This window comes from Gasterosteus aculeatus, chromosome 17 (genome assembly GCF_964276395.1).
Source record: "Gasterosteus aculeatus chromosome 17, fGasAcu3.hap1.1, whole genome shotgun sequence".
NCBI classification, from domain to species: domain Eukaryota; kingdom Metazoa; phylum Chordata; class Actinopteri; order Perciformes; family Gasterosteidae; genus Gasterosteus; species Gasterosteus aculeatus.
This window is the reverse complement of record NC_135705.1, coordinates 16,596,035-16,619,043: the sequence shown is the minus strand read 5'-3', so window position 1 is coordinate 16,619,043 and position 23,009 is coordinate 16,596,035. Positions and strand designations below refer to the sequence as shown.

Here is a 23,009-nt window from a genome sequence, read left to right as displayed (position 1 = left end):
TGTCTGGTGCAGGAGGGTAAGATACACCTTGTACAAAATCCACACAAAATATCTGCACAAATCGGCCAAAATATTATTACTATTTACGACAGTAAATATGCAACAGATGCATTTAAATGAATCATCTTTAGAGTCAGATTAAACTGCATTTTGATGGAATTCTGGTGTCAAACATTGAAGTCCACAGAGCATCGATGACCCAGAATCATTTTACTTTTGGAAACATGTTCAGTGGTGCAATGTATTATGTGAGCGCAGATTTTATGGTGTGTGTGTGTGTGTGTGCGCGCGTGCGTGCGTGTGTGTGGGCACGGCGATGTCAGCGTCGGTCAGGTGTAACTGAACAGACAGACAGAGAGGCAGGCCGGCGGCCGGCTGGCGTCAGCGGCCACACGCCTGTCACGACACACCACACGCCGAGCGGCCGCATACCGCAGCACCCACACTGCGTGCACACAATGAGCGCTCAGTGCGCCGCATCACGCACCAGCGGCAGCAGCAATGTGAAATATTCACACAAGGACAAAAGGTAGAGGGGGGAGGGAGAGGGGGAGGGGGGGCAAAGGGGTGAGACCTGGGAGGTGAGTTGAAAAAGTGCGGTTGAAGTGAGAGAGGTGACGTGAAGTCCAGAGACACGCGCACTCCGGTTCTACTGGGGCCCTTTTTTTAGCATTTGCAACGTTTATTTGGGTGCAGCTACAAATGCAACGTTCCTTTTGAGACTTACTTTGGCAAGTGATGTCTTTTGGTAATATACCACGTTTATTTCAGAATTATTATTCTTACATTGATTCCAGCTATTACGAAAAGCATAACTGAAACAACAAATCATTCGCGCTGTGCCCAAATGACAGTTAAGACCAATAATTGAAATATTCAAAATATTGTCCTACATAAAAGGGAATAAACACACATTATCAGGTTTGCTGCTCTTCGCTCTTTTGCGTGATTGTAAATTAAACGTCTTTGGTTGTTAATTAGACAAAGTATTCAATTTCACTTTGGGCTCGTTTTTTTCACAATTTTAGAACATTAGAACAAAAACTAATTGAATAAAGTGATCAAAAAATAATATTAGTTAACCCATAGTTGCAAACGTCACTACGTCAAATTCTCAAAATATTGCACCAGTCACTGTGTGAAACTAAGTACGCCGTTTCTCTTAAAAATGTCATTCAAACCACCAAACAAAAATACAATGTTCCCGTGCTTTATAAGAAGGGGGCAACTGCAGATGTACTTGGAATTAAACATCCCACGATAGTCAAACGTGGTTGTGGGACCTGAGCCGAGACGCTGCAGATGTTGTACAGCCCTCTCCCGCCCTCTAGTGGAGAGTAGGAGCCCTGCATCCACCGCCTGCACGAACCTCCTTATCAAGACTCCCAGTGACCTGATGTTTGTGACCTTGAGGGGATCCGAGGGATGAACAACAGAGATATTAATTCCAGCCATGTGTGAAGAAGTCGCTTGAGCATTTTCCTTAACCGGGGCCAGTGGAGTACAGTGGGGCCCTCTCAAGCTATTGCCGACACCCTGAGCCCCGCACATCTGGTGTTAATCAGCCGAGCTTACACACACACACACACACACACACACACACACACACACACACACACACACACACACACACACACACACACACACACACACACAAGAGACAGACACACTCAAGCAAACACTCGGGCAAAGATCCCCTTAAGAAAATCCTTCTCAACTCCTGAACTTCCGACATGACTGAGGTCAACACACTTGTCCTGGATCTATTAGTACAAACAGCACAGCTATGTAATAAGAGCTGGCGAGTTGTACCACTACGGTGTGCACACACAGACACACACACACAAAGCGAGGCAAGAACCGCACAAAACTAACAGTGAATGCAAAAATACACTAATTCAAATGACTTTATAAGGGAGGACGGAGACGGGGAAGGTGTGATGTGATGAGCTGTTGATGAAACAAATTTGTATCAAATCAAGTCACTACAACACAATCAGAGGCACAACGACAGTATCTGTGCTAGCATACCAATTAATTAATGTCAGTAACAATTAAGCTAAAAATTACCAGGATGTTCTAATCCTGCTTTTCTGGCTATTCTGGAACACAATTCTTTGCACCATAGCGAAAGGGTCAAAGTTCAAGGTGACTTGGTATAAGGAGTAGTATGCCCCAATTAACTGTACCGCCTGCAACAGTAAGTACTTTTCAAGGGTGAGTGCGGTGTGTGTGTGTGTGATCAAAGAAAAAAAGAAAGTTTGCGAGCGCCGCCTGAATGACTGACAGCTCAAAAGGTAGAGCTCAACAAGTTCAAGAGGCGGGCCGAGGGGTTAAACATGCCGAACATGTGTCCACTTAACAACAGAGCTTTGAACAACGACAACAAAAGGAAACACAACGCGGTGTGTCATTCGAGGCGAAAATAGTGAAATAAAGACAGAAAAGAGAATACGGAGAATGAAAGTAAACTTAATTACCTGACAATTAGATACTTAAAGGTGCATCCTCTAGCAAAGTTAACAATTGCATTATTGTGTTTGTTTCAGCATGTGTGTAAGGTCTGAATGAAGATACACTGACTCACTTTAATGTGCAACCATTACAATGCGGGCCAATTCTGAAGATTCAAAAGTCAGCGTTAAAAATCCCAGACACAATGTAGTCTGAGGCTCTTCCATCTACGAGGCCTGCTCCATCGTTGTTAAAAAACCAGCAGGGAATATCTTCTCCATTCTCCACCCGGCTGAAGTCCTTCTGCCAGTGTCTGCGTAGGAGACGTTACACAAACTAAAACAATGGTGATGTGACAATATGCAAAAGGATAACGCTTGTTAACCGTGCATGCATTATGCGTGTGTTCCAACTGGAGGAGACTGGAGCACCTGGTCACGTTGAGCGTTTGTCCCTTCACATACATGGTGGCATCTGGTTTATCCTGGACGTCACCTGGACGCAGTTCTGTCACCTCAAACCCAACCCCGTGATAGAACTGACCTGCGGGAAGAAATCCTTTGAGTTATAAAAACGGAGGAATCAGCAAACTGCTGCGGCATCACTTCATTGTGACCTGAGACTCGTGCGTGGCAGTTCTCTACCTAGCAGACCATGAACAGAGGCAGACATGTGGTGGCTGTCAAGGGTGTAGAAGCCCAGGTAGTCCTGTTGGTCGTGGCGTCTCCTCCAAACCTTTGTGTGTCTGATGACCATGAATCTGACCGAGTGCCTCAGCGTCACCGTCAGGGTGCAGTTTTTAGTCAATGTGAAGTCCAGACTGGAGGAAAACAAACAGGAACGTTGTGACAAATAGCTGACAGCAAAGTTGTGGACCAAAGTAAAGATGTCCATGTCATTTAACCATAATTTATAGTTTAGATTTGGTTTTTGATTTCCACTTTTTACTGACCCTCATTTTAAAATAGTGTATATTTCAGTGGAGTTCTACTGGTATACACTGGAAGTGGGTTGTTAACATGCTTTTGTGTGTTTAATGCAGGTAATTTTAGACTGATAAACAATGTCGTTACATTTCTGCACTTATTTGAACCCAACGTGAACAAAACACCGTAAATAATTCTATAAATCATTTGGTATCATTCACACGTGATTGTCCAACAATATTTGGAAGGGACTGTTACTCACTTCATTTCTCTGACGGAGTCCGTATCCGACCACAGCAGCTTGATCTGCTTCTCCTCGTGAAAGACGAAGATTTCCTGGGTGCTCACCTCCAGCTTCAGCCGCAGCTTCTGGTGGACGATACCAAAACGGCCAAAGTAGGTGTTGGTGTTACCATCTTGGACGACTTTCTTCTTGCCGATAATTTGGCCGTTCACCGCAAAGCCTGATAATAGTGACAGCTTTGAGTTTTTTAGCCACATTTTCAACATTTAAAAAAATATTTTGTGTTTTTCAAAAAAATCTGGGCTGACCTGATTTCGGGTCTCTGACCAGGTTGAAAATGGTTCCTGGTTTGTCGTTGATGTTGAAGCACAGAGCGGCATCTCTCTCCGGCAGCTTTATCATGAAGTGAGGATCTCCGTCCACTGCAAAAGAAACCTCAAAGCAGCATGTCCGACACAGAGCCTGCAGAGCAGTCAAACTCAAGTGTGTTTGCTATTCGCATTTCTTCACTACGAAATACAAATATACTTGTGAATCGATTAACAACTGCGGTGAAATAACACAAACAAACCAAAATATACAACAACAACAACAAAATAGACTTTAGGTAACAGATCATTGGATTTGATGTGGCAGAAAAGGCTATAATTGTTTTAGTCTAAATAAAACAAATGAATCAAATGCAACAAGTCTTGTTTTAAATAAGTATTTAAGTGAAGTGGCCTGAACAACAAACACTTACTTGTTAGAACATTGTATCAGAACTTCTGCATTGAAGGCTTACCATCGGATTGGCTTCGTAAACTGCTGCTACGGATCCTGCTAGTGCGAAAGTTACTACGGGAACCGCCGCGGCTGCTGCTGCCACCATGGGCAGGCAAACCTGTTGTCAGATATAATAGAAGCATACTTCAGTAAAATGGTTTAGCCCAAAAAGGGATGCATGAATTATGCATGAGTATCTCAGTGATGTAATGGTAAAAAAAAGGGTGTTTTGAATGATTAATCGTACCACTGTGCCTCTCTGCTTTCTGCCGTTGGTCTGGAAAACAGGGAAACAATTGGTAAACACACAACACCAGGTTGTCCCCGGCATTTTCTAACTAATGGTTGAACAAGTTTCTAATCAAGTAACAAAACGTTATACAATTCAAATAAATTATCTATTTGATTTACTGGTCAGTTTAGCGGATCACTATCAATTATTTCCCCTACACGTCTGTATCAACCATGGCCGGTTGCATTTCCCTCACCCTCAGTCAGCTTGTCAGCGATGAGAGGGCCGTCTGGCCCGTCCTCCCTTTCAGGCTTGGTGACCACCATGGAGGTGAGAGGGGTGACGAAGTTGTATCGCAGGGACAAGTCCAGGGCCTTGGCTGTAACATTGTCTTTCTCTTTCTGAGTACCGATGTCACTGGGAGATTAAAGAGGAAGATGGAGAAAAGTAGTTGATTGTATAATAATGACAACAACAACGCAATAAAAAGATATAATCTGCGTAATTTCTCACAGTCAAATCCTGGTGCAGGTACCAACAAAGATGGCCGACACTATTCAGAAGAACAAACCTGTTCTCCAGCAGCTGTTGGATGGTGAGGTAGGCCCACAGACGCTCTGAAAAATCCCCAAAGATGTACTGCTGGTGCGGGTAGATCACGTTTACCACACTGGCCTTTCCTTGCACCTGAAAGTCTTCCTCAGGCTGATGAAAGAGGACAAAGATGAGCCACTGATACGAGAGAACAACAGTCCACTAAACCTTTTTCAAAATGTTTACCTACATTTGTAATGTTCACTAGGGTCACCATCTTTATTTAATATGTTATCAGGCTAACGTTTTCTTAATAGTAAGAAGTACAGCTGAGGTTGATGGAATGTCTTTTTTTTTTTGCAATAAACCAAAATATTGGACTAATTTAAATTTTGAGGGAAAGTTGAGGAATCAAGTGAGTACGAGTAATCCTCTGGTTACCGTGACCATTTAACCACATGGTAACCATCTGAAATAGAAGTTTAATTTGATTACAATATCACTATCAACATTAAATATTCAGGAAGAGGAACTGTTTCACATGAGAGACACTTCACATATTGTTTATCACCATGAGCGGATATTCCACATTCATGCTTTTATTGTTATATTGCTGTCCTTTTCTCACCCCCAGGGCGAACACCTCCACCAAGAAGTTATCCACGTCACTGTCCTTCAGCCGGCCGGCCACCACGATCTCTGAGCCGTTGAACAACTGGCTGTAGTGGCTTTTGGTCAAGAAGCCCACTGCTTGGTCAGGATAACGCAGGTCCACCTCCAAGAGCAGAGGGCTGGCCACCTCTTCATAGAAACCCTGCAACAAAGACACACTCTAAATCATGCATTGCCTCATTCTGAATGTCCTCGAACGTGCAAACACACAACCACAACAGAAAATCTCCAAACATGCACAGAGCTTGCATCCAATGTACCTGGAGTTGAACGGCTGCATCTGAACCCTCAAAGATCCTGCGGGCTACTCCTTTGTTTTGTCTGGACATCACATCCAGGAAAGAGTAATCCACGTCATTTCCGAATCCAAGACAGAACATATTCATCTTCCCTCCGATAGCAGAGCGCACATTCTCCTGGATCTTCTCCAGGTTGGACTCCCCTACATGTACACGAGCGGGCAGTGTTATCTATGAGCGTTTGATGGCTGCGTGCCTCAAGCTCCTTGACTTACTTCTACGTTTTTTTAAACTCAAACCTCTAGGATGCATTATTATGTTCTTCCAAATGAATGCATTTTACCGCTGTTTGGCATCCCATCAGTTAGTAAAATAATCATGTCAGCACTCCTCTCTGGCAGGTTCCCCTTTAGTCTTTCTTTCTCCAGCATGGTCACTGCCCTCAGTACGGCACCATTGATGTTAGTGACTGAAAGGGAATAATACGATGAGAAGATCAATGTTGACTACAAAACGATTCCTCAAGTTTTTCTTTTAGAAATAATCCAGTTCAGAATCAACGGACGCACCGCTGTGATGCGATCTAAAGTCAAATTTAACTGTAAAATCGGTGTTATTTTACGGACTGCTGGTTCCTGCTCAGTGTTGTGTAACATTACTGTTACGCCACTTTGACAGGCTGTTCCAAACTGTTACCGGTACTTTATTAGTTAAAGGCCCACCAACATTTTTTGAGTTGAGTTTTGAGTGGCAAAAAGTTGGTAAAATTTGCTTTCCTCTTACCTCCCCTGTCTTTTAGTTTCCCGATGTAGTCAATGGCTTCAGTCACATTTCCATTTGTTGCTTTGGTAAGAGATTCCTTCCAGGTGGTAATCTTAGCATCAAACAGGATCAGAGCAAAGTGGTCCTCTTTGTGGAGGTCTTTCAGAATTGCCACCAGCGCAACGCGGGTCTGCAGAGGTTCCCACATCCATACATGAAGATGTGCAGGGCGATTTTTCTACAGTGTCGGGGTAAAAAAAGTGTTTTACCTGTGCGATCTTCGTTCCGCTCATCGACCCGCTCCTGTCAATCACAAATGCCACGTTCTTCGGGACTCTGGGCAGGTCAGGTGGAGCAAAGTAGTGCACAAAGTAACCGTTCACAATCTGCAGGGAGACACAGGATGTGATTAAGACTTTCATGGAAATATGAGACAAGGGCACTGTTGTCTTTGAACTGAGAACAGCCGTCAAATAGTAAGTAAAGTCTTTCCTGGAGACTGACCTGAAGTTCCCCAATGCCCCCTTTTTGTTTCACATTGTACTTGACGAGGAAATCGCCGTCAATTAAGGTGTCTTCACAGCCTGGACATTTTCTCTGCTGCTCGAGCGTTGGTGAGAAAAAGATGCGCGCCTGAGAGACACAGAGTCCTTTATGTTAATAAAACCATCAAAAAGTGAATCGATAATCTTATAAATAACGGGATAGATATCTTTCTAACCCTTTACCTTTGTGTCTGTGACTATTTTCTCCACCAGGGGCAGCAGCTCGTTGGAGAGGAAGGTTGCAGTGGCCTCAACAAAAGCAATTCCCTGGGGCTCGTAGATGTTTGTAACAATCTGTCTCCAGAAACACAGACACTCACTTTATTAGCTCCTCCAGAAACATGTGTGATTACTAAAGGAACTGTGAAAAGTGTGTCCCACCTGAAACTCGTGCACCGGTTGTTTGGGTTTAAGCCGAGTCAGTATCTCATACTGGCCTAGTTTCCTCTGGAGGAGCTCCTCGTAGGTCAGAACGAAAGTCACGTTACTTTCAGCCGCGACGTTCACAGACACTGAGAACTTCTCCATCGTCCTTCCAGAAGCTCTGCGATATTGTTCTCGTGTTACTTTCATGTGTTGTTTACGACACGGCCAACACAGACTTCGTGCCGTCTGTGACATGTCTCAGTTGGACTCACTTGACGAGGCCGGCAGTCCGTCCAGAGGAAACAGCCTGATCATACTGTTTCTTGGCTTTCTCTTTCCCCTTCACCTCCCCAACGTACACCTCACCATCAATTTCCCTTTGAGGGTCAAAGACACTTGTCAAAAGATGAATAAAAACAGGATGCATTCTGACAGTGAAGTATTATCTTTAGCCTGACATGCTGAAGTTGACGATGAAGGCCGTCTTGGGCAGCTCCACTTCGAAGAAGATTTCCTGGGAGAAGTTTGCCCTGTTCAGAGCCTTGGAGGTCGTGACGGTGTGGGCGAAGCGAGACGTCACCGTGCAGTCCACCTTGACGCTGTGCACCTCCACCATCTGGAAGGACGGACGCTTTTCATATTACACCTGACATTTTCCACATTGCCTCCCTACCTACCTGCAATCATTAACGTCAACACGCTGACTGCTTCATTTCTGTTTCTAGCAACGTCCTTTGATTCTGTTCAGACTTGCCCCTCGTGTCACTAACCCTCTGCAATTCACCCCTGGAGCTTTTCCGTTAGCCTGAAACGTCTACTATTCACTCCCCCTGTTGGTTGAATTCAGAAAATGTGACAGTGAAAGAGGAAATCAGCATGCTTGCCTAAAAAAACAGTTTCTAAAAGGTTTCATCTACAATAAAACAAATCCACAAAACAATCTAAGACATCATATCACAGCAAGGCTAGTGACCAAGAGAACAAGGAGCTTATTGTTGAGTCCCTACTGAACTGTGGATCAGAGATCATGAGAAATGTTCCCGAAATATTCCGGTCTCAAAACCCAGAGACGTCACTTTAATGCAAACAATAGACAAAAGACTTCAGCATGTGTTTTATCTCCAGCAAAGCAAAGAGTAGAGAGAAATACATCGCAATGGATCATCGTTGCAACCAGAGACATCTGGAGGCAATGAGGTTCATTGAAAATGTGGACTTCAATTTGTAAACTAACAAAACCACCACAGTGAGAAGAAAGCTTACAGTCCTCTTGATTATGGGCTTGTGTGTATTGAATTATTATACCCATTATTAATATTTTATCGTAGATTGACATACATTTAGAAATGCCTTGTTGTTAAGAAAGGTCCTGCCTCTCCTTTGACAGAATTGTATAACAATATCATAAAAGTTTCCTTACATCTGCAGAGTTTGTGCTTCTTTTCTGTAGAAGATAAAAAAGACAATAAAATGTCATTTATTTTCAGCAGGATAAAAGAAAAATCACAGCGGTAGTTTATACTTATATTATAAACGATAACTTTGTGTACCTTTATTGACCTGGGGCCCATAGATTCTTTGGTCTCCTGTAACACGAGGAAAAGCAGGGTAATGGCGATTTCCCATTTTGCCTTAGTTACACAGAGGCATGATGGACACGGGTTTTTAAAAATGTGTGTGTAGTTCCTTTCTAAGGCTTCCATACCTTTGCCTCCCTCTTTCACAATAAGTCTTTTAAGAGTAGATTACGCGTGGCTACAGAATCAGACAAAGACATTGAGACAGGCATGGGAAAGGAGTTTGGATGTAAAGGTCACCCAACAATCAAGCTATTAGTAATAAACACACGTCACTAGGCAGGCCGACTGGTTGCAACAAGATCAAACTGGTAGACGGATCTTTGTATCGATGGGAAAAGTGTGTGGGCAGGTGGCAGAAGCAGAAGAACTAGTGGAGTTGCGAGTTATGAAATAAGTCAATAAGTCGGAGATGACAGGATGTTGTTAGAGAAATGAAGCGTGGGTGGTCTGGGGGCCACAACAAGAGAGGAGGAGAAAAACAGCAGTAAACACAATGACTCACCTTCTTCCAAGTCGAAATGCAGAATTTCCTGCAGCTACACGACATTATGGTCTATTGAGGCCTCGTTTTTTAACTGGTGTTTCTGCTACTTTTAAAATGTTTAATGTTGATTTATTAAAGATGGTTTATTAAAGAATTTTAGGCGTAAAAGACGCCGAGTCTGAGATGCATTATTAATAAAATGACAGTGACTCTTTCATGCATCTTGCTTATAGCTGCATATGTGGCATCACAGCAGCTCCATCAGTTCAACATGGAACACATTTATTGATCATTCAGTTTTTGCAGGATTATCACTATCCCGACACTGCTCAACTATTATCCTATACCTCGGGATATGTAATATACAGTAAGAGATCATCCTGCAATGCACAAAGTGCAGTAATGTAATAAGAAAGAAACAAACATCATGAAAAAAAAAAACACAGGTTGGTGTGACCAGTGGACGCACTTGGAAGGAGACCACACGGTGTGGGAGGAGAAAATGTTCCATTATCTTTATGAAGGATAAGTTAGTTATGGAAACTAAATTCACGTTGCTGTCAATGTGACTTCCCTGAATCTGGTTATGTCACTTCTCGCTTCGTGTTCGTCACAGTGGACGGCGCATGCGCACATTGTGGAAACGGTACAAAACAAAATGTGAGAAAACTCGAATTAAGATTCGTTTTTTTTAAATATAAGTACAACAATGACACTTTCGAGACCAAATATTCTCCCGGGAAACCTGCTGCCAGACACGCGCCGCGCGTCAACTGCGTGCCTGTGGATTTAGATCAACTCGTAGAACTTTAGAAGTTGCAGGACCCTAAGTGCTAATGCAACGAGTCCTAGCTGAACATAAACATTAAAACAAAAAAAAGACATTGTCAACGATGCAAATGCTGCACGTGTCAGATACCTGTGAGACGACCACGGCTGATCCCGCGAGACCGATGCAGACGCACGTCCAGAGCACCGCGGCTCCCCACTGCGCAGGCATGGCCGGTTAACGGATGAGGGGATGACAACCAGCGTGCAGGGAAGTCGAGGCATGTGGGGATCAAATCCTCGCTCTTCCCGTCAGACTTTTACTCCACGCACCCCCCCCCCCCCCCCCCCCCCCTCCCCCCCTTCCGAAAGGTTCTTCGTTTCCCGTAAACACATTGTTGCGCTCAAAATGCGCTTCTACGGTCAATAGTTGTGTATCGTTGATTTCAGGACGTTCCTGTGTTTGTGTGTGTGTGTGTGTGTGTGTGTGTGTGTGTGTGTGTGTGTGTGTGTGTGTGTGTGTGTGTAGCACGCGCACATCTTGTTGAGAATGAAATCTAAACATTTTGAATAATCTTCTTGGATTTTTCACATGAGAAGAAATGTTTCGATATTGTGTGACCACTGAGTTGACATTTATTAGGTTTCATGTGGTTTACCTTTAGCAAACCATACATTCATTAGTTATATATTTTCAGCTCCTGATATTACCAAACACTTAAAACTATTAAAAACAGGCAGATGTGCCACAATCATCAAACAACCATTTTAAAACAATTTAAAATAAAAAGTTATTACATATCTTTTAAAATGACAAATATTGACTCTTATCTAATATATAAAGTCCAACTCGAGTCCATTTCATCCAGATTATTACAGTACAAGTAATTATGCTCACTCCCAGTGTCTCTTACTGTTTTGTTACCATCATACTTCCAAATGATTGAAACAGGGAAATGGTTCATGCAGTACTGTGATGAAGCGCGTTCGCCGCTGGTCATTAGATGTCAGAGCATTCATGGTGTACGTACAGGCAGACTTGAATATTTCATTCATGAATTGAAGTGAATTATTTCTGTGTTGGACATGGAAGCGTAAGCTGTTTGTTTCAGTCTCGTTTAAAGAGGCCTGACACAACGTAGTCTGTTGCATCTCCGTCGATGAGGCCCGTTCCATTGCTGTGAACAAACCAGCAGGGGACATTGTCTCCGTTCTTCACATCCCTCCTGAAGTCTCTCTGCCAGCCCCTGTGGGCCGAGACAAAGACGCCACGAGGGCCATTCGTTCATTTAGGACTCTTCCAGGTTGAGATCTAGTCTTGTGTATTTGTAGGTAGTTTACCTGGTCACATTGAGCTCCTGTCCTTTCACATACATGGTGGCATCTGGCTTCTCCGTAACTTCACCTGGACGCAGGTCTGACACTTCGTATTCAATCCCGTGGTAGAACTGACCTGCAGGACAACCCAGCATTCAGAGTAAAAATCATTTTTTAATGGAATCATTCTGGCCCTGTAATTCTCCATCACTAACTGCCAACTGCAGTAAAATAATCTGAGCTTTATTATGTTTGTTATAGAGTAACGTCAAAAAGGCTCCATCTGTTTATACTGTGTGAATTTAGGATTAATGCATATAAGTGTTTTGTTTCTGTCTTAAGTAAAAAAAAAAAGTATTTGTGAAGTAAAATAAATCTAGTGCTACGTTATATAATTCTACAGTCTTGATTAAGGAAATTATCATGTTTCATTTGAAGCCAAAAAGCAAAGTTCCCGTCTTCACATCCAGCAGACACAAAGCAACATTATGGCTCTTTTCTGAGCAGCTGTACAGTGGCAGATTAGAACTTGGGCACTGAAAACAGCTCCCTGCTGCATCAGAATACGCCGCTGTGAGAGGACACTAAAACAGTAAAGTCGTAACCAAAGAACAAAACTATGTGAAACTCACTATAAAGCTCTGTAAAGCAAGTTGGAGATTCTAATTGAAGGTTCTTACCATTCACTCATTCCATGTTTTTCCTAAATGGGTTCACAATGAGGTGGACTTCCGCTTGAGCTGGAACTGCTATTTTCAATTCTCAACTGTAAAATTTGGACTTGCCAAATGTACTATGAAATGAAGCACTCCGCATAAGTAACAATATGAAAGACTTAAGGCAATCCATTCATTCAGAAATGTAATCCATATCACTTAATTTTGACTGTTCATTACACATCAAAACATGCAACATGCGTGTTGTACCTAGAAGGCCATGAACAGTGGGGGGCAGGAGGTGGCTGTCCAGGGTGTAGAAACCCAAGTAGTCCTGGTGGTACGGGTGCTTCTCCCAAACTTTGTGTAGCAGGATGACAAACTTGACAGAATCCTTCAGGCTAACTGTTAGGCTGTGATCCTTGGTCAAGAAAAGATCCATGCTGGAGGAGAAATAAGGGGAAGGAGGTGACAACTGTTCATCCTGAACTGGATTTTTGTTTTCACACGTAGAGAGAAAGCTGTCTTTGACTTCCTTACTTGGGTCCTGTGACAGAAGCTGTATCAGACCACAACAATTGGACCAGTTTGTCATCCTGGAGCACTGAGATGTCCTCGGTGCTCACCTCCAGCCTCACCCCCAGAATATGGTGAACGATGCCAAAGCGGCCAAAGTAGGTGTTGATTTTACCATCAGGAGGAATCTTCTTGTCTCCGATGGTTTGGCCATTGACCAAAATACCTGGGGAGACATTGTAAGTTTCAGTCAGGGTTAGGGTTAGGGTTAGGGTTCGAACTGCTCGGTATAATTAGGTAGTAAGAAAGTAATGACGGATCAGGATCCAAGGCTCACACCTTGTGTTGGTTCTCTGACCAGGTTGAAAATGGTTCCCGGTTTATCGTCGATATTGAAACACAGCGCGTCGTGTCTGTCAGGAAGCTCTATCAGGAAATGAGGATCTCCATCCACTGCGGGTGACACATTAGAGTGACGAGCACAATGGAAATCACTCTGTTCTGCTGATGGCAACATGTCAACGAGACCAAGTGTCTCCAGGCACACCAGATGTTTACCATGTTCACAGTGTTAGTTTAGCATGTTACCATTAGGTTTGTAGGTTTTTGGCTATAAACTAGAGTGTTGATCCTTCACGCACGTGAGATATTTCATTGCATTTTTCAAGATTTGGACTTGATGATGGCAAAAGTCAAGACTATCAACATCTGCATTGATTTTCTTGGCAATGTGTATTATATTTGTTGTGATGGACTGACAGACTGACAGACTTGACAAGATGATGGACACAGTCAGCTACCACTGCCTAAAGTGAACTTACCTAAATATGTGTGTGATGCTGGGTAGGCATTAATAGAGGGGCGGTGTAGATATGCTACAAAACAGAACAAACACATTGAAAATTAAAAGCAATGCAGAGAATAGACTTAATCACAGAATTATATTTTTATGCTGTATGGTAAAACAAACTGTCTTACCTACTCTTTCTGTCTGTTGTCTTTGCTCTGTCAAAAAGAAAAACAAATGGACAATTTGAGTAAATGTGGAAAAAAACGTCGGTAATACTTGACAGCAGAAAGGAAAAAGCCTTCCCGGTTTTCACTTCTAATACCTTTTCATTCCTCACTCACCTTCAGTCAGTTTATCAGCAATGAGAGGGCTGTCTGGCCCGTCCTCGGTTTCGGGCTTGGTGACCACCATGGAGGTGAGAGTGGTGACGAAGCTGTACTCCAGAGACATGTGCAGGGCCTTGGCTGTGGCGTTGGCTTTGTCCTCTGGGGAACCTGTCTTGCTGCACGAAGGAAAACGTAGAAGCGTAACATTCAGAAAACCACCTGAGTGGATCCGGGTATGAGCTTGAAGGAAATTAGCCTACTAAATGACAGACCTCTGCTCCAGTAGTTGCTGGATGGTGAGGTACGCCCATAGACGCTCTGTGAAATCCCCAAAGATGTACTCCTCATCTGGGTACATCATGTCCCAGTCCACAGCACTGGCTTGGCCCTGCACCGTGAAGTCCTCCTCAAACTGAGAGAAACGGAGAAATAAAAAGATCTCTAAATAAACACACGTCTTCTCGCCAACTCAGCATTGTCTCCGTTTCTGGCGCTCCTCCTCCTCACCCCTTGGCCGAACACTTCCACTATGAAGTTGTCCAGATCATTGTCCATCAAACGACCGGCCACCACTATCTCTGAGCCGTTGTATAACTGGGTGTAGTGGTTGGTGGTCAGCGAGTCCACAGCGTTGTCCGGATAACGCAGATCCACCTCTGACAGGAGAGGATTGGCCACCTCCTGATAGAAACCCTGGAACAAACGCATACACACATTCAACTTGACAAAAAGTGAATGTGATTCTTGCATTGCATCTTGGACTATTATATAGAAAATAATCTCTGTGGCAAACAGACGTCTACGATCACCCACGTTTTGTTCAGATCAGATCACTTGCACAAGCAAACACAGCTTCAAGGATTTTTGAAGGGCAAACACAACAGGCCGTAGTATAACGCCAACGTTGGCCTATAGACAAACTACACCATGGTTGTATGAGTGCGAGAATACATAACTGGCTGTTAAGAAGAGCTAGTTGTAATGATGTGTTTAGAACCTGTTAGCGTTACCCCCTTTTCTCAGGACACGTAAAATATCCTATTCTTGTTTTAATCACACACCTTATTTTAGGCTTCTAACACAAAACTACTACTACTACTACTACTATCGAGATGAGAAAGTGCGATAGTGAAACTCAACTGCAGGTTTTAAGACTCATTCCTGCAGCAACTCATATCAGTAGCTGGTATATTTTGAATTCAACTTAATATGATGTAGGAATTGGCTTGGAAATATAATGACAGCGTGAAGGCTCCACCTGAAGTTGAAGGGCGGCATCTGAACCCTCGAAAATTCTGCGGGCCACTCCCTTGTTTTGTTTGCTCATCACATCCAGAAAGGAGTAATCCACATCGTTTCCAAATCCGAGACAGAACATAGACATGTTTCCTCCCATGGCAGAATGAACATTGGTCTGAATGGTCGGTAGATGAATCTCTCCTTCAAACGCACGGGTACAACAAACAAATTAAATGTGCACTCACACAAATATACGGCGGGTAATACTGTATGTGCACACTCACCATTATATGGCATTCCATCTGTGAGTAAAATAATCATATCGACGCTCCTCTCTGGAAGATTCTTCTGCTGCCTGTCTTTGATCAGCATGTCAACGCCTCTCAAAACAGCATCATTGATATTAGTTCCTTGGAGGAAAAAAGTAACAAATCAGTTACTTTTCTCTTTTAAAATGACATTTAGCATTAAAGTTGTATGACTTGTTTTGCCATTAACCTCCTCTATCGCTTATGTTTCTGACGTAATCCATGCCTTCAGCCACATTTTCCTTGGTTGCTTTGCTGAGTGATTCCCTCCAAGGTTCGATACGATCATCAAACTGGATGAGGGCAAAGTGGTCCTCTTCGTCGATGTCTTCGAGGATGGCCAGCATTGCCTCTCGTGTCTGCAAGGAGTAATAAGGTCAAGGGGTCAGAATACTTGTATGTGCATGCGCTGCTCAATAAAACAGATAAATGTCGAAACAGACCCTCACCTGTATCATTTTTGTTCCCCGCATTGATCCACTCTTGTCAATCACAAACACTACGTTCTTTGGGACTCTGGGCAGGTCAGGTGGAGCAAAGAAGTGCACGAAGTATCCGTTTACAATCTGAAGAGATGAGAATCAATGAGCGGTAATGTGCAGGAAAGAAGGAAAAAGCCAAAACTGCAGGAATTTCTCCCTCTAAAACGTTTTATTATATAACTCAGTCTCAAGAATAATAACATGAAAGTGAATCTGAATAGTTTTGCATGTGATGCCTGATTCAAAAAGGTATTACTCAGCAGATGCTGAGTATTTGTTGACAGCTGACCTGAACGTCCCCGAGACTCTGTGCTCGCTTCACGTCATACTTGATGATAAAATCTCCGTCAATGAGTGTTCCGTCGCAGTCAGGACACTTCCTCTGCTGGTCCATCGTCGGCGAGAAAGAGATGTGTGCCTGACAAAGGGGTAACAACAGGACTAGTTGGCTTACTCCGGCGTCTTGAATTAATCGAGTTTATTAAGTGTGGAAAAAGAAGTGAGGATCTCCGGAACGGATCAGAGGAAACTTCCTTAAGGCCTGTTGTGTTGTGTACCTTGTTGTCTGTGACGGTTTTCTCCACCAGGGGGAGCAGCTCATTTGAGAGGAAAGTTGCATGGGCATCCACAAAAGAAAGGCCCTGAGGCTCGTAGATGTTCGCCACTATCTGTCTCCACACACACACACACACACACAAATGCACAGAAAGAGGCAGATATCATTTGTAAGGGTAAATAACTCATTCAGAATATCTGAAATGAACCAAGAGTGATTTGAATGTGGATTCACCTGAAACTCGTGCACCGGTTGTTTGGGTTTAAGCCGAGTCAGTATCTCATACTGGCCTAGTTTCCTCTGGAGGAGCTCCTCGTAGGTCAGAACGAAAGTCACGTTACTTTCAGCCGCGACGTTCACAGACACTGAGAACTTCTCCATCGTCCTTCCAGAAGCTCTGCGATGAAACACAGACACCAATGGATTTCATAAATGATCTGCCCTGAATCAGGAAAGGTTGCGACACAGAATGCTTTTTTAAAAATTGCGTGTTTCATACTGTGTTCATTTTTCATCTGGACCGACTCACTTAACCAGGCCGGCAGTCCGTCCAGAGGAAACAGCCTGATCATACTGTTTCTTGGCTTTCTCTTTCTCCTTCACCTCCCCAACGTACACCTCACCATCAATTTCCCTGTTAGGATCAAACATGGAGAGTTTAATAAACCACAGCGTAATGGCGAAAACTGAACTTTAGTCCACGACGGTCAAACAAAGATGGTCATTGTGCAAGCAGGAATGTTGACACAGGGGAAATCAGGCTGCAGACACACTGACATGCTGAAGTTGACGATGAAGGCCGTCTTGGGCAGCTCCACTTCGAAGAAGATTTCCTGGGAGAAGTTTGCCTTGTTCAGAGCCTTGGAGGTCGTGACGGTGTGGGCGAAGCGAGACGTCACCGTGCAGTCCACCTTGACGCTGTGCACCTCCACCTGGAACAGAAGGAGCGGAAAGGGGTTGAAACACTCGGGAAAGCCTCCGACCACAAGAACTTCACACGCAGCCTTAAACCAAACCGGTCATGGGGCCAAAGTTTGCTGCCAATCAAACCGTAACACAACTTCGACGTTTTCTTTTTCCAAAGGACATTAGTCACTGATTCCACAGTGGTAATGTTGTGCGAGAGCGATTCGGTGAGTCAACCCTTGGTGCGGTTTTGTTCAGACGGGGATAGAGGGAACATTCTAAAATTAAACTCCTTTTCAGGTTTTTTTTGGTCATTAGTATTGACCTGTAAATGAATCTGCCAGAGAAGGGCCGATATATTGATTGAGTTTTTTCTTATTTAATTTACTACTTTTTGGGTCTGCTCCTTTAATTTGCTGAATACCATTACAGGATTAATACAAATGCATTGAACTGAATATTTCAAATCCCTGTGATCATTAATAGAAACAAACAATACTCATGGTTTATTTTCTTACCGTGGCCTCTGTTGTACTTCTTTTCTGTAAGAAAGAAAAGAAACAAGGAGGAGATTCTTCTTGAATTTGAACAATCATCAATATTATATCACATTACGTAATAGTAATAGTGAATAACTTCATTTTTCTCACTTTAAAGTTTAATCTAAAAGGACTGTTTATTCGTAAATTGCTTGAAGTTGCGTACCTGCAGGGATATTGCAGCTCCTCTTGTTTCCTTAAATAAAAGCACAGCAGTCTTAATCAACATGATATTAAGATTAAAAAAAGCATAACATTCTGTGTATATGGACACGTAGATGAGAAGCTACAATTAATAATGTGATGGTAAAACCAAAGAGAGAACATGGAAAAAAATATAAATAAAATAACTTTTGCTGTAGAATAATGTTTTTTTCCAAAAGCCCATGAAAGGTCTGCGTGTGAAGTTACCTGCAGAGCTTCATGACCCCTGGAGACGACCAGAGCCCCCCGGCCGGGCAGCAGGAGGCCGGCGCTGCCCCACAGCAGCAGCAGCAGTCCAACACCCTGCAGTCCAGACATGACCAAACTTCTACTAAACAGCCTTTGACTTCAGTGCTGAGGAAAAAGGCTCTCTGTCCAGAAAGAGGAGGGACAAAACGTGTGCTGGGGTTTGCTTTGGCATGCAGCATTTGACCAACAGACCGTAGCTTTGTAGGAGGCCATGAGGTGCACACAGTGAAAATAGTTCTGCTTTAGGGGGGGATTGTGAAATTTTGCGATTTGACCATCCCCTGTTTCAGCATTTAACATATAGCAATAGTACAAGTAATAACCACATTTTATTTAGTTTAAATACATAGTATAAAACGTCCCAGCAGTAAGTCATATCTGTGTTGCAGTGTCTCAATTATACATTCTCTAACTAACTTGGTGACTCTTCGTCTAAAACTCGTGGTGAGGCGCAACACACCCTCACAGATCAGAAACTCTCAGTAACACACACACCCGAACGACGACGGGTTAAAACACGTTAGTTCATACCTTTGTTTGACCATTCCATTGGGTGAAACCCTCCCTCTCTGTCCTAACTGCGTAACGATCTTATGGCAAAGACTCTTCGGTCTCCATATCTCTATAATCATGCATGCTTGGAATGTTATTGTGCCTGACCTGACTGTCTGTTTACCTGGATACAACTATAGCTATACCCTCTACCTACACAATTACCTAGAGAGGATTATAACAAAAATATATGTTGGAATATACTTTTTTTTTTAACTACAAGTTTTTACATGTATCACAGTGTCTTTTACTGTTTTGAATAATCAGCACATTTGCTGTCGGCCAACTTTTCCTGCTTCATATTCGTGTTTACTTTATTCCCCATTTGCTGGGAGTAGAGGCGTGCCAGTAAATCAAACGGACTCTGGTCTGTTTTCTGGAGTTAAATCGTGCACCAGAAGCTGTTGACTGTATTAGTTGTAGCTTTGACCCACAGGCATAGTGCACTCAGAAGAATCAGACCAGTGTGATGTGACACTGGGACAAATAAACTTCACCACATATACGTTCTTTAAAAGAAAATCTGTGCCCTGGTGACCAAGTCATCGTCTACCTCTACGAGGTTTTGTTTAAGGGGGCGGAGAGCGGCACGGGGCAAAAATCTCACACTTGATGGTTCAAAAACTTGAATCATCTCTCATCTTGCTGAATCAACCCACCGAGTGTCCCGAGGACAGAAATGAACTCTGTGCCCGACCGTTGCCCTGCGTCTGTATATGTTAGGGATCAGTGTTTGTGGTAACTTGATGTACGCAAAAGGTGAGCTTAATGTAAAAGGTCTTTCCCAAAGTCCCCTTTCATTTAAGTTCATACCAGGGTTTTAGTTGTGTACAGTAATAACAAACAAAGTCAAATCAGCAGTAACAAATTGTTTGACGACTTGGGTAAATGACCAGTAAAAATAACATTTCAATAAAGGGGGAATCATTTATTTAGGAAAAATATTCAGTTAAAAAAAAAAAAAAAGTTTAAAAAAATCTGTCAACACTGATAATAAATCTCACATTTCACACACAGTTCATCCGCCACATTACAATCCAATCCCCCCGCACAAATGACCAAGTAACTAAACTGCTTGCTTAACAATATTGTCGCTCAATATACTGGCATAAAAAGTATGCAATCTATCTCTCATATATCATCGTATCTCCACGTAATGCAGCATCGCCATCAGAAACCTGAAGACGGCCGCGTGTTTCTTCAGCGCTCCTCTTTGGCCCTGCAGTGTGTCTACTTGCTGAACACACTGGCTCCAGGAGCTTTGGCAGCAGCAGCAGGTTGTCCTGCTCCCAGAGCCGTCTCTGTCCCCGTCCTCACGCCGCTGAACACAGACGGAGCCACTTTGCCCATGCGTTCTGAGCACAGAGGGGAAACACAGACAAGGCTCATCAGAGAAGAAAGAGCTCGACTGCTCATCCTCCACCGCGGTATCAATAACGTGAGAGCAAAAAAATATCTGCAACAGCTGTATTTTGTTTCATCCTTCTGCTGGTCTTGTGTTTCGGGGGCTGCTCGCTCGCCAACATTCCCAGTAAAAAGAAAAATGTGTATTTTCATCTGTTCTGCAGACAATCCATTTAGTCTTTTTATGTATTTTGACTCTGACACACACAAAATACGTATGTGGACGGGTAAAATTGAAAGGCCACGGTATCTGCATTCCTATTTGTAAAATAGTGCAATATGTGAAGAAACTTCAATGTAAAGAGGTAAAGTTGCTGTCAAACAAATGCAAGTGGAGCAAATGCTACAAGTAGGCTACAAGTAGGCTAGACTCAAACCGCATGCCAGAGCCATTATGGTATCTGTGACAGCACGGAGTGAAAATCTACCGGTTGACAAGATCTAGCAACTTCCCTGGTGGTCTAGTGGTTAGGATTCGGCGCTCTCACCGCCGCGGCCCGGGTTCGATTCCCGGTCAGGGAACGACTTTTTACCACATAAACTCACGAAGTGGTGATGTGGATGCAAGACCGTCATTGCTGTTAACAATGTTTTAGCTGGAAACTGAACTCTTCATGCGAAGGATTAATAAAAGACTTCCCAAATAATACAAATCGTGCCTGCATCAAAAAATGATTGTAATTTACGTTGGATTTAAATTAAAATAGCATATTTATCAGTGAGGACATGCTTTATGTAAGGAAGAACTGCATGAATAACTTATCTACAGGGAAATAGATCCCTTCAATTCACTTCATACAGTTCTAAAAAACAATATGTATTTATTTCTTTATTGCTTATCATTTCAAACATTTATTCATTTGGTCTATTTAACTTATTTACATCTGACATGGTGACAGGTCACATGTCTTATTTTTCAGAGTCAGAGGAAACAACATTAACGAAGGGCTTTACTCACCACACTCCACCATGACCTCATAGGTCTTACTCTTGACTTCGCCCTTCAGCCCCAGCTTGCTGCGAGCGCCTTTCAGGTCCTCCTCCTTCATCGGGGGACGCTTCTTCTTCTTCATCTCGGCTGGCTGGAGTGAATAACAAAGATGGGAAGGTTATGACTGTTACGGAAGAAGCAAGAAAGCAGCCGGTCCGCCTCCCAGCACTGTGTTCCAGTTCAGTAAATACCAAACTTACCTGTGACATGGTGATTGAAGATGGTGTTCGGAGTCCACAAACCCACTGAGACGGATATTCGCTGTTTGCTTTTGTGGCTTCGGTGTCCCCCAGCGAGCTTTATATATAGTCCTACTTTAGACCCCGGGAGTGAGTCAGGCCCCCTGTCCCTCGGCCTGTTGTCAGTGTGTATTATTAGGTGTGACGTGAGCGATGGTACAGCTGCAATGGGTCTCCCTCCTTTTACCGATGAGGTCACAGGCCAACAGCTGATCATTCAGGGCCCTTCTTAAGTGGGTTTTTGTTTTCTCTCTCCCCAGTCTTGCCAAAATGTTGTCGTGGGACTTGTGTCCCTCAGCGCGTTGCTACAAGTCGATTCGAGCACGTCTCTTTGGCTCCCGTAACGAGCATTTCTAAATGAGGGCCGACCCACAAAGCTGTCGTCCGATTTGCACATTTTAGACCAATCTAAAACTTAAATGTTGGGAGAAAAATGGAGAAATTTAGTATTTGCGGCAATTGCTTAATCTTCTAAATCTGTGTGCGTCCAGAGGCAATACTCTCGGAAGGAAAGACCATCCTGGGAGTGTGATGCTTCTTAACTTTCGGATTCTCTCAGCGTCGCCCAGCTTGTAAAACAGTGAGTCAGTTACTCCGTCATCGCACAGCAAACAGCAACACCTCAATTTGACATTGTGGCAGCAGGAGTTCGGACTCCTCGGTATTGCCTGGACTGTCTGCCTCACTCGAATAAGAGGAAAAAAACCTCAACTGGTCACATAAATATTATACAGTATGAAGGGAAAGTTACGAAAAGCCACATTTTCATCAATTCCCCTCTTACTGATTTTATGGATCATCAGCTAGGTTATGATGACTTAATCATTTTGTAGATACATTTCCAAAAATGATTTTTCAGAGCAAGCATGATCAGAATATTATTTGAAGGCACATAATCTATATGGTCTATTGTTCCCGTTGTCTTTGGGAGATTCCACTTGAAACATATAAAGAGTAATAGGAAAGGCAGAGACTCACAATGACGCCTGGCGCTAAATTAGTGTCTTCCACTTGTAAGAAGTGACCAGATGTATTTTTAGATGTAGAATCATTCATGACTGAAGGTCGGATGGCTCCAGTGATGAGTGCACCTCTAACCAAATGTGTAGTGTGTGTGTGTGTGTGCGCGCATCAAAGTGCCGGCTCCAGTGGTAAAGAGCAATA

The 23,009-nt window shown here is 43.3% G+C and overlaps 3 protein-coding genes and 1 non-coding gene across 15 annotated transcripts; 1 reads left to right on the top strand and 3 right to left on the bottom strand.

The window, feature by feature from the left end:
• Positions 1–742: 742 nt before the first annotated feature.
• LOC144388962 (inter-alpha-trypsin inhibitor heavy chain H3-like) lies at positions 743–11,056 on the bottom strand. 11 transcript variants are annotated; one of them, XM_078092355.1, is made up of 23 exons: positions 10,723–11,056; positions 9,290–9,325; positions 9,160–9,183; positions 8,198–8,355; positions 8,012–8,116; positions 7,755–7,917; positions 7,557–7,667; positions 7,333–7,461; positions 7,098–7,214; positions 6,850–7,018; positions 6,410–6,535; positions 6,088–6,269; positions 5,784–5,969; positions 5,193–5,326; positions 4,878–5,038; positions 4,637–4,666; positions 4,409–4,507; positions 3,933–4,046; positions 3,643–3,844; positions 3,099–3,274; positions 2,886–2,997; positions 2,588–2,767; positions 743–1,407 (listed from the first exon to the last, which is right to left on the bottom strand). In XM_078092355.1, the coding sequence occupies exons 1-22, from the start codon at positions 10,801–10,803 to the stop codon at positions 2,629–2,631; spliced, it is 2,754 nt and encodes a 917-aa protein (XP_077948481.1). In that variant the 5' UTR covers positions 10,804–11,056; the 3' UTR covers positions 743–1,407; positions 2,588–2,628. The 11 variants fall into 11 exon arrangements, 8 of the variants coding, with proteins under 8 accessions (XP_077948481.1, XP_077948484.1, XP_077948480.1 ...); XM_078092358.1 differs by adding an exon at positions 8,510–8,569 and having other exon boundaries at positions 743–2,767; positions 10,723–10,860; XM_078092356.1 differs by lacking the exon at positions 743–1,407 and adding an exon at positions 1,890–1,950.
• Positions 11,057–11,184: 128 nt separating this feature from the next.
• Positions 11,185–18,809, bottom strand: LOC120834617 (inter-alpha-trypsin inhibitor heavy chain H3). 2 transcript variants are annotated; one of them, XR_013453233.1, is made up of 22 exons: positions 18,618–18,809; positions 18,373–18,402; positions 18,186–18,209; positions 17,539–17,693; positions 17,291–17,395; positions 16,996–17,158; positions 16,763–16,873; positions 16,495–16,623; positions 16,173–16,289; positions 15,914–16,082; positions 15,700–15,825; positions 15,435–15,616; positions 14,684–14,869; positions 14,449–14,588; positions 14,192–14,352; positions 14,039–14,065; positions 13,882–13,935; positions 13,400–13,513; positions 13,085–13,286; positions 12,569–12,987; positions 11,913–12,024; positions 11,185–11,818 (listed from the first exon to the last, which is right to left on the bottom strand). XR_013453233.1 is itself a non-coding variant. In XM_040202693.2 (22 exons), the coding sequence occupies exons 1-22, from the start codon at positions 18,726–18,728 to the stop codon at positions 11,680–11,682; spliced, it is 2,730 nt and encodes a 909-aa protein (XP_040058627.1). In that variant the 5' UTR covers positions 18,729–18,809; the 3' UTR covers positions 11,185–11,679. The 2 variants fall into 2 exon arrangements, 1 of the variants encoding a protein (XP_040058627.1); XM_040202693.2 differs by having other exon boundaries at positions 12,815–12,987.
• A 1,309-nt stretch (positions 18,810–20,118) lies between these two features.
• mustn1b (musculoskeletal, embryonic nuclear protein 1b) lies at positions 20,119–21,993 on the bottom strand. The gene is made up of 3 exons (XM_040202700.2): positions 21,807–21,993; positions 21,574–21,697; positions 20,119–20,566 (listed from the first exon to the last, which is right to left on the bottom strand). Exons 1-3 carry the CDS (start codon positions 21,813–21,815, stop codon positions 20,442–20,444), a joined length of 258 nt encoding a protein of 85 aa, XP_040058634.1. The 5' UTR covers positions 21,816–21,993; the 3' UTR covers positions 20,119–20,441.
• On the top strand, positions 21,066–21,137 carry trnae-cuc (transfer RNA glutamic acid (anticodon CUC)). The gene has a single exon. It is a non-coding gene; the product is annotated as a tRNA-Glu (tRNA).
• Positions 21,994–23,009: the final 1,016 nt, after the last annotated feature.